This window comes from Mastacembelus armatus, unplaced genomic scaffold (assembly GCF_900324485.2).
Source record: "Mastacembelus armatus unplaced genomic scaffold, fMasArm1.2, whole genome shotgun sequence".
NCBI lineage: Eukaryota > Metazoa > Chordata > Actinopteri > Synbranchiformes > Mastacembelidae > Mastacembelus > Mastacembelus armatus.
The window spans coordinates 1696628-1710035 of record NW_022872938.1 but is presented as its reverse complement, the minus strand read 5'-3'; the positions used below and the strand labels follow the sequence as shown (position 1 = coordinate 1710035).

Below are 13408 nucleotides of genomic sequence, written 5' to 3'. Positions count from 1 at the left end.
AAAATGTCTACCCTCTTGTGACCTGATCCACCTTACTTTAGTATAACTGAAACACTTCTCAATAGGGCCTATTGTGCATTGTGGAAATATAATTTTCGCTCTCAGTGAGCACAGTTTGCTCTAACCGTGACTATTTCATAAGGGCCCAGATGTCTTTCTGTGAGAAATCCCCTCCCTTTTGTATTTCCATGAAAACTGATGTGTTAGGCTGCAAGCAGCCAGTGATCCTCATGCTGTACCAAGGTGCTGTGTGACTGTTACTCCTTGCAAGTAAAACCTCTATATCATCTTACCGAAGTTCGTCGTCTGAGTCTATTTGTTAAAGGAATTTACCTAACAGATAGCAACATCAGAAAGAAGGAACGTGAGAAGCTTGAGAAATACTAAGGGCTGAAAGAAGAACTAGAAAAGCTGTGGAAGGTGAAGGTAGCAGTGGTCCCTGTGGCAATGTGAATATTTGGGAGAGTGTGTCCATCAGATCCCAGGAACATCTGAAATTAAAATGATTGGCAATAACTGGATTTTAGAGAACCAAAATGAGTTTCTATGTGGATTTCCAAAATGTGCTTTTGGAGTAGGGTGACTTCGTTTAGGGATATATGAAGATAGAGCAGCTACTGGAGTTTTATATCATAAGTGTACTTTTGACTAAAGTCACTGTTGTGGATGTCTTGAAATAGCCGATTGTTATTGTGACTGTCATTATGAGAATATGATTATGAATATCTAAAGTGTAATTCTAGACAGGAATGTGGCTTGATTAATGCCATAATGATGCATCATGTCCTCGGTGAGACAGCCACAGAAGAGATGCAAGTGTGGGAAGTGAAGCTGCAAAAGGTCATGTAGATGTACCCTTAGTAAACTTTTTAACCATCATTGTGAGGACATTTGGCTGTTTGGGGGTCAAGACTTAGTTTTGGTTTTTAGGTTAGGATTAAATTTAGGCTGAAGTTATGGTAAGGGTTTTGGTTAGACATTTAGCTGTGATGGATGAGGTTAGGACATACATCTAGGATAGGCACTTTAATCACAGTCCTCACAGTGTCAAAAAGGCTTCCGTGTGTGCGCAGACGCTATGACGTATCAGACTGATATATATGACGTAACAGCGCCGCGAGTGGCCATCTTGTGCCTGGCACGTGCGCTCTGTCACGAGACACTTTATGATCCGCGTGAAGGAGAGAGAGAGAGAGCCAGAGTTAGGAGCTACAAGACTTAAAACGCACCTCTGTATGAAAACAGAAGTTTAATAAACCGTTTCCACTTGTAGTGTTTCTCATCAGTCAGTTTTATCCTTCCGCCGAGCTGCGTAGTTCTTTAGAAGCCGAACACCTGGTTGCTAAGCAACGCATAAACTGCAGGAGTGGGGGTTTGCGGCGTATTAATATGTAAATTTGTCAAATGAGAAGCGGCCACAGGTTTTCTGCTTCAGTTAAATGAGCCAGAACGAAGGAGGACGGAGTCGACCAAGTATCATGGAAAATAGAGACATTTACAACTGTGTAAATCTGTTAATACTATTTAATTATCAATCTAAAATATAAATGACTGTTTTGTTTTTGAGGTAACGCTAGTAGGAAGTTAGATGTAACCGTAAATTCTTTCATTAACTGACTTCAGATTAGCTATAGTGGCAGTGGTTTGGCTGACGTTAATTTAGCTGAGGTGCACAAAAACCATAGTTAGGTCATGGTCAACATCATACACCATCAAACGTAAATCCGTGCTAGCTCTGAGGCACATCCCCGCCTCTTGTGTCTCTGACATAAGCTCCCCCTCTCAGCATCGTATTTTTCTCTTCGCTTCTCCTGAGTCATTTTACTGGACACGGTCTCCTCTCTTGCGGTCTCCTGTCCTGCGGTCTTCTGCGGGTTTCTGTGGTCTCCTGCGGGTTCCTGTGGTCTCCAGCTTCCTCTGCTGGGAAAGATCGACGACGACGATGACAAAATTGGCTCCCAGTCGTGCTGATATAACAGGTGAGCAAAATAAATTTAATTTACATTGATTTCTGCTGTTCCCCGTGTCATGTGTTTAATGTACTTAAACACAGACACTTAGCTACTTCACAAAGAAATGGATCCTTTAGTGTCCTGCCATAATTCAGCTATGCTTTTTAAAATGTCGTGCTATGCCCTGTATTTTATATTTAAAAGATTAAAATAATATTAAGGTATAATAATAGTAAGGTAGTTTTTTTTTATAGAGAATGGCATATAGGTTATGTCTTTTAAATATTTAGATGCTATGGCCTAAATTAGGCACTGTTACCAAGCAAGGTTACACACTGATGTAATAAGTACCAGGCTTTTTGTCTCCATGTATTGTAAAACAATTGCAAAGTGAGCATATACAAGTATATGTAACGATACTGTAAATATGTAATATATGCTAGAAGATAGCAATTATTGCTGGATTTCTGCATATGATATTTGACTAATACAAATTTAGTGAATCTCTGTTAACACGGTTTATATTATACATTGTATTTTAGATTATATATATTATATATATATATATATATATATTTAAAATCTGTGCATGTGCTTCTTTTACCGATTAGTTTCATCATTATTTATATACATTTTGTCATTTATTCATGTGACTATTGTTTAATGACTGATAAACTGACTGCTACATGTGTTCAGCATTTTCTCAACCTCAACTCAAATTACATACTGTGTTGCTTCCTTTAAAATATGATACATGTCTTTTTTTTTGTTTTTTTTTTTCAAATGTCAACGTGACTAAAAATAAAGATAAGTAGAACCCACTGCGCACTTGCGACTCAGATTTGCATGGAACTGTGTTATCTGTGTGTGTTGAGAAGACGTTTTTTTACTGTCTCTTGTGTTTGTGTGTACTCAGGCGTCAGTCGATAGTTGTTGGCTGCTTTCATCTCCGGTTGACAGATTGAATAGTAAAAAATAGCAGGAAAGGGCTGAAGGCTACCCTCAGTGCTCCTCTGCTGACAGCTTACACTTACATCTAACCCCAAAGGTGATACAGTGACTGACAGAAGATTTATTGTATTTGGGTGCTATGAGTGTGTGTGTGACTGATAGTTTTGCAGCTCCTTCCATATTGATGAACTCAGGAATCACATTCAGCACTCCAGCTTTACATTTTTAGCTGTATTTGCCTCTTGGCCTGTGTAACATGAGTCATTTCTGACTCCTCTCTGCAAAACACAGCATTGGTCCCGCCTCCTGGACCACAACTCACCAATAGGCATGCATCTTCTTCACGATCACCATCCAGTCACAAAAGCCCTCCAGGTAAACGTCTAATCATTTTACACGCTTTGATGTACTCTGATGTACATTATCTTCAGTTACCATATTGTAAATATTTCAGCATCAAGATGTAGGAAAAATATCTATTAAATACCACTTTGGACCCACTTTAAATGAGCAGCATGTAATATTTATGATCTCTAGTAGTTTCTGTTTTGATTATATGTTTTGAAGCTGATAGAAGAAACTTTTAACACATTTTGTTGTTTTTATTATGGCTAAAATGACAAATTAACCTGTACTTTTCTGACATCAAGTTCATGCACAATATTACCAACTGAACATAGCTCTCTTTTTCTTCATGTCTAAAGGGTCACGGTTGCATTTAACAAAAGAGGACAGAGAGAAGACACAGGGTACAAGTAACGCACACACTTGCACAGTTACAGCCTTTTTCCACCTGCTCAGGTCAGCTCGCTTTTACCATGCTGAGCTATATGTGCACTTATTGGCCTACATTTCCTTTAGCTGGGCATGAGAATGTGGGGTTGGGTTCAGACATACTTCTTCCCTGGCGGTGTGAGCACCACCACCAACACAGACAGCTCATTAAGACAATGTGATTGGCAGAAATATTGTGTAATCATAGTGACCACAATGGTGCAGATACCATGAAACTGCTACAGCACTGCAAGAAAAACTCCTTATATTACATGCAGCATTTTCTTGTTATTTGTAATTTTATTGTAGCAGTTTTTGTAGCAGTCAGTATTTTTGTAGTTACAGTGAAAGAAACAACCATGCACCGAGGGCTCCATGTTGAAAACTACACAGAGACACTGCCTATTATGCATTGCCTGAAAATATTCAGTATCAAAACAAAGGCTCAGTAGCCAATTGAAAATAAATTTCAACATTTAGCCATCTACTAAAGTGAACATGTGAAGAATGTATTATTGAGGGATAGATGCTAATCATTTTATGCTGCCCCCATGTGCCACCACCCTCTAAATTTGGTGGCCAAACTACATTTTTGGTTGTTAAAATGTAAACATATGTAAAAACTATGTAGAAAAGGTAATTTAATGCAGCATAATACGGCCTTCCTTATCTATAACACTTTAATAACTGAAAAGTCATTAATAGAATGAAAATATGTATCTATATTAAAATTGAAAATTCTGTAAGAGTTAAGCCCTGATACATACTCCGCGAGAACAGAGAAATTTGTTTGTTTTCTTGAGGTGCTGATAACAAGAATAAAGTTAGTTCTCCCTCAGGACATTTCATACTCCAAGAGAAACTCAAGTGCAAAACTTCTGCGATGTCCCTCCCACTGCCGCACGCTAAACATTGTGGGTATCTGACAGAAACTACAATACAGCGGATAAGATATCGAATATCTTTTACAACACTCTCCTCCGTACACAACGTTTGGGCTACCTCTTTCCATGACTTATTAGCCATTTGTGTGTCTTTATATCCCCTAGAAGATGTGTTGTAAAGATTTTTATACTTTCTCACTGCATCTGCCAGCTGTTCCTCAAAACTACTCTTTTTTTGTTGCCATTTTGGTTTTTTTTGTAGTCTATCATTTGTGTTTCTGGTTCTTCTGTAGGGGTAATGGTAGAAATATGCTTAGGATTAGTAAGTCGATACTTAATCAGCTCCTACCTACTAGCAGGTAGTTGATGACAAGCAACCTTACTGTTGACTGTTATTGTAGGATGTTGAATTAAAGAGTGCAATTGAATCAGGATGTTTGTGCATAGAAACGTTACATTGGTGAGTATTCATTTTTTCTTGAACCTTTATTAAAACAGGTACTCTCATTGAGACATTCCCGATAGCGATTTGATAAAACTTGGTGGCCCTCTGTGGCCACCTACTACGGATAGATGGTGGCCACATGGTAACTTTTTGTGGCCACAGGCCATTGGGCCATGGTTAATGTCAATGTTGTTTTGATGTTATATAGAGTATAAGACTCCCTAAGGAAAAACAATGGGTTTATAAAAATGGATGGACTTGAGTTAAACAGATAAACAATAAATATACATTATGGCATAGATGATTATTGACTCTAAATTGCCTGGTAATATTAGTGTGAGTATTTGTCTGTCTGTATGTCTGTGATAGACTAATGATCTGTCCAGGGTGTTCCCCGACTTTTACCCAGTGTCAGCTGGGACTGGCTCCAGCCCCGGTGATTCTTGATAGGTCCCAAGTTACTTAGTTACTTCCCACCTCCTTTTCATGTGTGTAACACTGCATGTGCAGAGCTGTCTGAGGTGCTGCAGGACAAAGAGCGTCGTGTGCTGCAGCAGCTTGAGCGCTGTGCTGAGGAACGAGGGCGGAAGATGGAGGAACAGAGGAGGAAGGAGCAGCAGCGCAGGGCAGCAGCTGAGGAGAAGAGACGGCAACAGCAAGAGGCAGAAAAGGTCAGAGTTCACGGCACACTAATGATGCATTCCTTACCTGTGGGAAAATAGGATGTCAAAACACGTTTCATAATATTGACTAATACTAAACATAGGGCTTAGGTTGAGGTACACCGATCAGCCATAACATTATGACCACTGACAGATAAAGTGAATAACACAGATTAACTTGTTACTGTGGCACCTGCCAGTGTGTTGGGTACATTAAACAGCAGGTGAACATTAAGTCCTCAAAGTTGATGTGTTGGAAGCAGGAAGAACAGCTAAGTGTAAGGATGTGAGTGGCTCTGACAGGGGCCAAAGTGTGGTGGCTGGATGACTGGGTCAGATCATCTCTCAAACTACAGATCTTGTTGGGTGTTCCTGGTCTGCAGTGGTTAGTACTGACCAAAAGTTGTCTAAGGAAGGACAAACAGTGAACAGATGACAGGGTCATGGGCGTTCAAGGCTCATTGATGACCAGGTTAACCTACTGTTGATTAAACTTTCAAATTTAATTTATACTTTGCAAAAAATCCCATTTTATTTGAATCTTTGTTGTAATGTTTGAAATAATCTACATTGGTCTCTATGAAGAGAAACATTCAGTGGCTGTAGTGGTGATATCACAACTTTAGTGGGGACAAAAAATGATCTTTAACTTGTCCTCATGACTCCTGTGTACACAGAGTTAGGCAGGTGGTCATAATGTTATTTTTTAGGATTCAGTCACCAATAAAAACTGTGATTTTTATTATTAGGGCAGGTCTATTGTACCCCAGTTCATTCATGTACATAAACAGCTTTACATGAGCTTATTTTAAATAAAACGTATACCATTAACAACATTGAATCCTGCCTGATTAAAATCAGGCAGCAATATGATAAGAAGTCAATAATCTGACCAATCATTTAGCGTCAATTCTGGTACTTATGCATCGTTAAAGTGTCCAAATACAATTCCAAGTACTTGTTAACCTATACTGAAGTGAATATAAGATACTAGTCAGATTTTTAAATTTGAAGGTTTGGAGCATGGTTAGTGGCTAATGTAATATATTACATCTATATATATATATATATATATATATATATTTAAAAAAAAAAAAATTTAACCTTCTCACCCCTATGGGTGGTGTGTGTGTCTTCCTCATTCTTGGATCCTCTACCAGAGGCCTGGGAGTTTGAGGGTTCTTCGCATTATCTTAGCTGTTCCTAGCACTGCGCTCTTCTGGACTGAGATCTCTGATGTTGTTCCTGGGATCTGTTGGAGCCACTCTCCCAGTTTGGGGGTCACAGCCCCAAGGGTGCCGATTACCACGGGGACCACTGTTGCCTTCACCTTACACATCTTTTCTAGCTCTTCTTTAAGCCCTTGGTATTTCTCCAGCTTCTTATGTTCCTTCTTTCTGATGTTGCTCTCACTTGGGATCGCTACATCTACCACTACGGCTTTCTTCTGCTGTTTGTCCACCACTACTATGTCCGGTTGGTTAGCCATCACCTGTTTGTCGGTCTGTATCTGGAAGTCCCACAGGATCTTAGCTCGGTCATTCTCCCTCACCTTTGGAGGTGTGTCCCATTTTGACCTTGGGACCTCCAGCCCATACTCGGCACAGATGTTCCTGTACACTATGCTGGCCACTTGGTTATGGCGTTCTATGTATGCTCTGCCTGCTAGCATCTTACAACCTGCTGTTATGCGCTGGATTGTCTCAGGGGCATCTTTGCACAGCCTGCACCTGGGGTCCTGCCTGGTGTGGTAGACCCCGGCCTCCATTGATCTTGTGCTCAAGGCCTGTTCTTGTGCTGCTACGATCAGTGCCTCTGTGGTGTCTTTCAGTCCAGCTTTTTCCAGCCACCGGTAGGACTTTTCGATATCAGCCACTTCTTGTATCTGTCGGTGGTACATGCAGTGCAGGGGTTTTTCCTGCAATGATGGTTCTCGCCCTTCTTCCTCTGCATCGGGCTTCTGTTGCCTGAGATATTCACTAAGTATTCCATCGCTTGGGGCCATCTTCCTGATGTACTCATGGATCTTGGCTGTTTCATCTTGGATGGTGGCTCTGACGCTCACCAGTCCCCGGCCTCCTTCCTTCCTCTTAGTGTACAGTCTCAGGATGCTGGATTTGGGGTGAAGTCCTCCATGCATTGGGAAGAGCTTCCTTGTCTTGACATCAGTGGCTTCTATGTCCTCTCTTGGCCAGCTTATTATGCCAGCAGGGTATCTGATGACTGGCAGGGCATAGGTGTTGATAGCTTGGACCTTGTTCTTCGCATTTAGCTGACTTCTTAGGACTTGCCTTACTCTCTGTAGGTATTTGGCTGTGGCTGCTTTCCTTGCGGCTTCTTCTTGGATCCCATTTGCCTGTGGGATTCCAAGGTACTTGTAGCTTCCCTCAACATCCGCTATGCTGCCTTCTGGGAGTTCAACTCCTTCAGTCCTGACAACCTTCCCTCTCTTTGTTATCATTTGACCACACTTGTCCAGTCCGAATGACATTCCAATGTCGTCGCTGTATATCCTGGTGGTGTGGATCAGTGAGTCGATGTCTTGCTCAGTCCTGGCATACAGCCTGATGTCATCCATGTACAGGAGGTGGCTGATGGTTGCCCCATTTTGCAGTCGGTATCCGAAGCCCGTCTTAGTGATGATCTGGCTGAGGGACTTGATGGAGACTTGTGCTATCGGTTGGCTACTAGGGTTGTTTTCCACAGTCCTACTGAGTTCCTTATGAAGGTTCTTAGGGCCCTATTGATGTTGTACAGCTCCAGGCATTCCAGGATCCATGTGTGAGGAATTGAGTCACAAGCTTTCTTGTAGTCAACCCAGGTGGTACACAGATTTGTCTGCCTGGTCTGACAGTCTCGAGTGACCGCTTTATCTAGTTGATGTTTTGCTCCCCTGGTGTCCTTACCCATTCCTTTCTGGGTCCCGCTCATGTATTGAGCCATGTGCCTACTCATCTTAGCCGCTATGATGCCCGACAGGAGCTTCCATGTTCTCTAAACCTCCTTCTCCATGCAGGTGGTGGAATGTATTTTGTGGCCAAGCATCTCAAGGATCACTGTTGCCATGGTGTATATCAGCTTGTTGGTCTCGGTGATGGTCACAGTGGGGATTGTTCATAATGCTGCATTCACATCTTCTAGTAGACTTTCAGAGAGTACTTCACTTAGTCTTGGTAACCGGCCGCGGAGGGTCCAGGTGTCCATCTTGCCTACGATCTTCACTCTCAGGTCAGCTGCTCTTGTGTTGAGCGTGTTGGGGCTTGTCAATGAATTTTGCTATGCTTATGATGCTTTATACTCAAAAATCTTCTTCACATGAGTAAATGAAAAATATCAACTACTTATTTTATTAGTTTCCAAAGCTCAGTTTATTTTAAATATTTAATTTAGACAGTCTAATTTTAAACATAACATCATGTCATCATTGCATAACAGACCTCTTTGCTCTACTACAAACAGTCATGTTTCCTCTCACGTGCTAAAATCGTCCAACTATTATTAAAAAACACAGCACAATATTGAAAGATTCTGTGATGAAAAACATCTTTTGTAGTGGCCACTCTTTTTTTTTTTTTTTTTGCTCTCTGAGCTCTGTGCTCTCTGACACCACATTAATGTAGTCAATTCAAAATGAGATGTTGTTCTGCTGAACCAGAGTTTAAGGGAATATCAAGTAATTACTGCAGAAGCTGTAAAGACTTTATGTCAGATGGCTAATTCTGTGCATTCAGCTAAAACATGAACTGTGTGGATGGGTTCTGCTGTAGACTTAAAGCCACAAAATATTCTCTGTTGAAGCAAGAAACACAAACTGTTTGGAACAGTGAAAATTATACATGAATAATAAGAGATTACTGTATTCATATTTTTGCCTGAAGTTTTTGCACAGGTTTTAAGTAACCGTGGCTTAATTGGTATAAGACGATCCATGTATTCTGTGTGTTAATCAGAATTTAGCAATATATTAATCAAAATTTAGCGAAAGCTCTGGTTTGGTTTGTCTCCAACACTGTCTGTGTTGTGTCTGTGTGAGCCAGATAACACAAAACACACCTACACACACCTGATGTAGCTGACGTTTTTACTCTTAAATTGTTTATAAATAATACCTGAGAATAATTTTGCCAACCTATAGATTTTTTTCTGGCCACTTGGGTCAGCAGAAACAAGACACAGACAAATCATTGCCTTTTTTAGGTGAATATGGTCAACCTGTTCAGCTGATAATTAAACATTTAGCATTTACAGAGCTGTGTTTACATGTTACATCTTCATGATGTAGTTAGAGTTGTAGTCTAGAGACTGCTGTGTTAAGGATGGTTACAATTATAATTCATTTACATTATTTACATTATTAAAAAAGATTTTTTTCCTATCAAAATTTGACCTTTCCCGTACAGAAACTCATCTGAAACAGATTTAAAAGCTACTTCAACTGCAACAGGTTTGGTGTTTTTAGTTCAAATAAGGTTTTTACAATCTTTACACAGCTTCGTGATCTGTTCCTCAGTGTGCTCTAATAGATAGCATGACTGCTTTTCTTTGGTCTTGTGCCATTGTCTTTAGCTGTGGCGGCCACCATTACTCAATATTAATCAGGTGTTGAGGGTATTTGGACAAATTTGTCTTCTAAATTTCTCCTCACGTGTTTTGCATTTTGAATAGTAATGCCCTATAATACACAATGCATAAAAAATAAGCCAAAATAACCTTTATTGTAATTATCCCTTAGTTTCTATTCAAAGTAGAAAGTCATGTTGTCTTTCTTTCTTTTTAGTCAGTAATGTATTGTGTATGTGAAATTTAGTTATATACTAATCTCAATAATAGTCTTTAAATTTGCCAGATGGCTTCTTCATTGTCTTACTGGGAGTTTGATGAATGCTTGTTATCAGTCTGTTTACTGTGTGGTCGCTTAAGTGGTTGGTTGTTAACCCTTTGATTATCTTACTAGGAAGCACTGCTAATGAATTTGACTAAAGATCTATTACCAGGATATACAGAACAGATTCAAAACAACAGTCCCTCTGATTTTCAGTCCACTCTGTCTAGTCTACTAACTGACGCTGCCTAGTCATAACCGCAGCAGCCAAACTAAAACAGGTTAACCACATATTAGAACAAGCACATTATCAGCGTCCCACAATAAACTCGCGTGACACATCAAATGCTTTGATTCAGGTCCAAAGGGATCCCAGGACATCCATTCTTACTTGAGAGACATCGAGTGCTATCTGCAAGTATTTCCTCAGACTACAGCCTATGACAAAGTCTATTTAATCAGGTTAACATCATGTTACTGATTTCATTGAGCGTCAACACCACAGTGTTCAGAGGTACTTCACACACTTCACACTGCTCTGATAAGCATTACAACAGGAGATTACTGACCACTTAACCCAAACCGGGTTGCTTGCTGCTATGGCAGTCCGACAGAACTGCCAGGAGCCCCCTAATGAATATTACTACAGACTCCTTCGAGCCTATTTCGGCTCCAGAAATGAACTTTACATGGAAGAAGATGCCCATTTTAAACAAATCTTTCTGGAAAATCTCCAGCCTGCTACTACTAGACAGGCAATCCCAGTAAAAACATTCAGAGTCAACCCGCCTAATGACCCTTGAAACTGATAGTCAGCCTAGACAGGAATGGACTGGGAAGAATACCGGCCTCCTTACCAACAGCAGCACAATGACTTCTGCAAAATGCAGACCACTTTCATGGTCATCGGGCCTATAAAGTCATGCACCCAGTGTACATTCTAGTAGTATGCTTTACATAACAACATAACATAAACATAACTGACTTCAAAATCTCCTTTACACCACTGCAAACCACCTACTGTTATACTTTTTTTCTAGAGGTTTTAATTCATTAATTAATCTATTTTTTCTGTTCAATTTTCCCTTTGTTTCCCCTACCATGTATATAGCTTAATAAATCTTTAAAAGACATCTGTGACTGGCATCACTGGTGTTATTTCACACAGTAAACTCGTCACTAAATCAGAGAACTCAGATTAGAGACTGATTGACATTGCATTATATATGATATTCATAATTCATAAACTATATTTATGCTAAAAATATATGTTACATATGTATACATATACATGTATATATTTATATTCCCTACAACTGTGTTTGTAGGGCAGACAGGTTTGGCTTTTAGTTGAGGTGAGGGCTATGGAATAGCCTCTGTTAAAAAAGGAGAAATGTGACTTGTTTCCAGCATAGTTTTAGCTCCATCAGTCTGAAGCCTAAAACAAAAGACATCACTGTGTTCACTGTTCTGCATGACTTATCAGTGCATATCAGTTGCTTGCTAATCATTGACTCATACTATTATCATCTATTTTTAGAGCCCATCTATTTTTACATTGCCTTTCATGTCTTCTTTCAGTTTGACCTACAATATAAATTATTAGTGCCTGTTAAAATGCTAAGCAGCACATGTAGGGTTAACAAACCTTGATTCAGTGGTCCACAGAGGATTCTCCAGTCAGAGGGCAGGGACCTGGTTCACTCTATTGATTTAAAGGCTCAGTGTTCATGCTGAGCCTTACTGATATGCAAAACTTAATGACAGAATGACTGGGCAATGGCATCACCACCACCACATCACCTGCTTTTTTCCTGGAACAGATATTCGATGCTGGCAGTGCTGTGACAAGCACATTATTCAGCTCTGAAAAGGAAAAGAAAGATCCAGAATCAATGTACTTAAAGTTATCTGAAAGAAAACAAGGAGACTTAATATAAGGTTTACAACTGTAGGTTATTAGTGTTTTATTGTAAGTATTTAGTGTTTTTGTATTCATTAAAGCCTGGGGCAATTCCTAATCCCAATTTTATTTTTTAACCATTGTTTTTGATGTTTTTTTCTTGTTTTTTAATTGTTTTTTTATCCATTTAGTCTATAGAATATCAGGAAATAGGTTGCAAAATGATTTTGGTCAGCAAGCCCAAAACCAAAAATATTAAGGTAAAATTATAAAGACAGAAAACAGATAATCCTCAAATCTCGCAAGACAGAATGACATTTTTTATGAAAAATGACTTATTAAAAGATTACTAAAACTATTTATTGATTATCAAAATAGTTGCTAAATTAATCTTTAAATAATCAAATAATCATTCAGCTATAAGTTATTAAGATTTTCAATATTATTATAAGTTAAAAAAATGACAACAGCTTATTCTAATTCAAAGCTGTTTCTGGAATTATTTTTAATTATTTTTAATTATTTTGCGAAATTTAAAAACGTACCTTGGTAGTAAACGTACCTTGTGTTATTTTCAAGGAAATTTGTTTGGCATCACAATTGATGTTCTGCATCATTTTGTGGCAAAATCTTTTAAGAGGACTAGTCAAATCTATAGGATTGCACAATATTTGAAAAATATTTTTCTGTGCTATGTGTTGCAGTATGAATAAATCTAGGAAGCAGAACCAAAATACCTGCTACCTATTTGTAGTGGACATAATTCCACACAACTGATGTTGCTTTTCTTTTGTAACCAAATCTTTGTTTCTGGTGTTTTTCTCCCATTCCTCACTTATTTTCAGTTTGTGGTCAACAACTGGTGGGGGGCAGGGATGCCTTTTGTTCTTTGATAACCTGATTAGGGATGACTGTGATTGGTAGTTTGTTGTGCATGATAAATAAGAACAATGAAAGTTTTCCTTCTGCATCAAATAAGCAAGAAAAAAGTTGCAGCATGACAGAATGGCTGCAG

The 13408-nt window shown here is 39.2% G+C and overlaps 1 protein-coding gene across 2 annotated transcripts in view; it reads left to right on the top strand.

The window, feature by feature from the left end:
- The first annotated feature begins 1321 nt into the window (after positions 1-1321).
- The window catches only part of map7d2b (MAP7 domain containing 2b), a 46492-nt gene continuing 34405 nt past the window's right edge, over positions 1322-13408 (top strand). For both annotated transcript variants that reach the window (XM_026305723.1, XM_026305724.1), the window contains exons 1-2: positions 1322-1979; positions 5517-5677. In XM_026305723.1, coding sequence (XP_026161508.1) covers positions 1943-1979; positions 5517-5677 — 198 coding nt within the window. In that variant the 5' untranslated portion in view covers positions 1322-1942. The remainder of the gene's footprint in view (positions 1980-5516; positions 5678-13408) is intronic.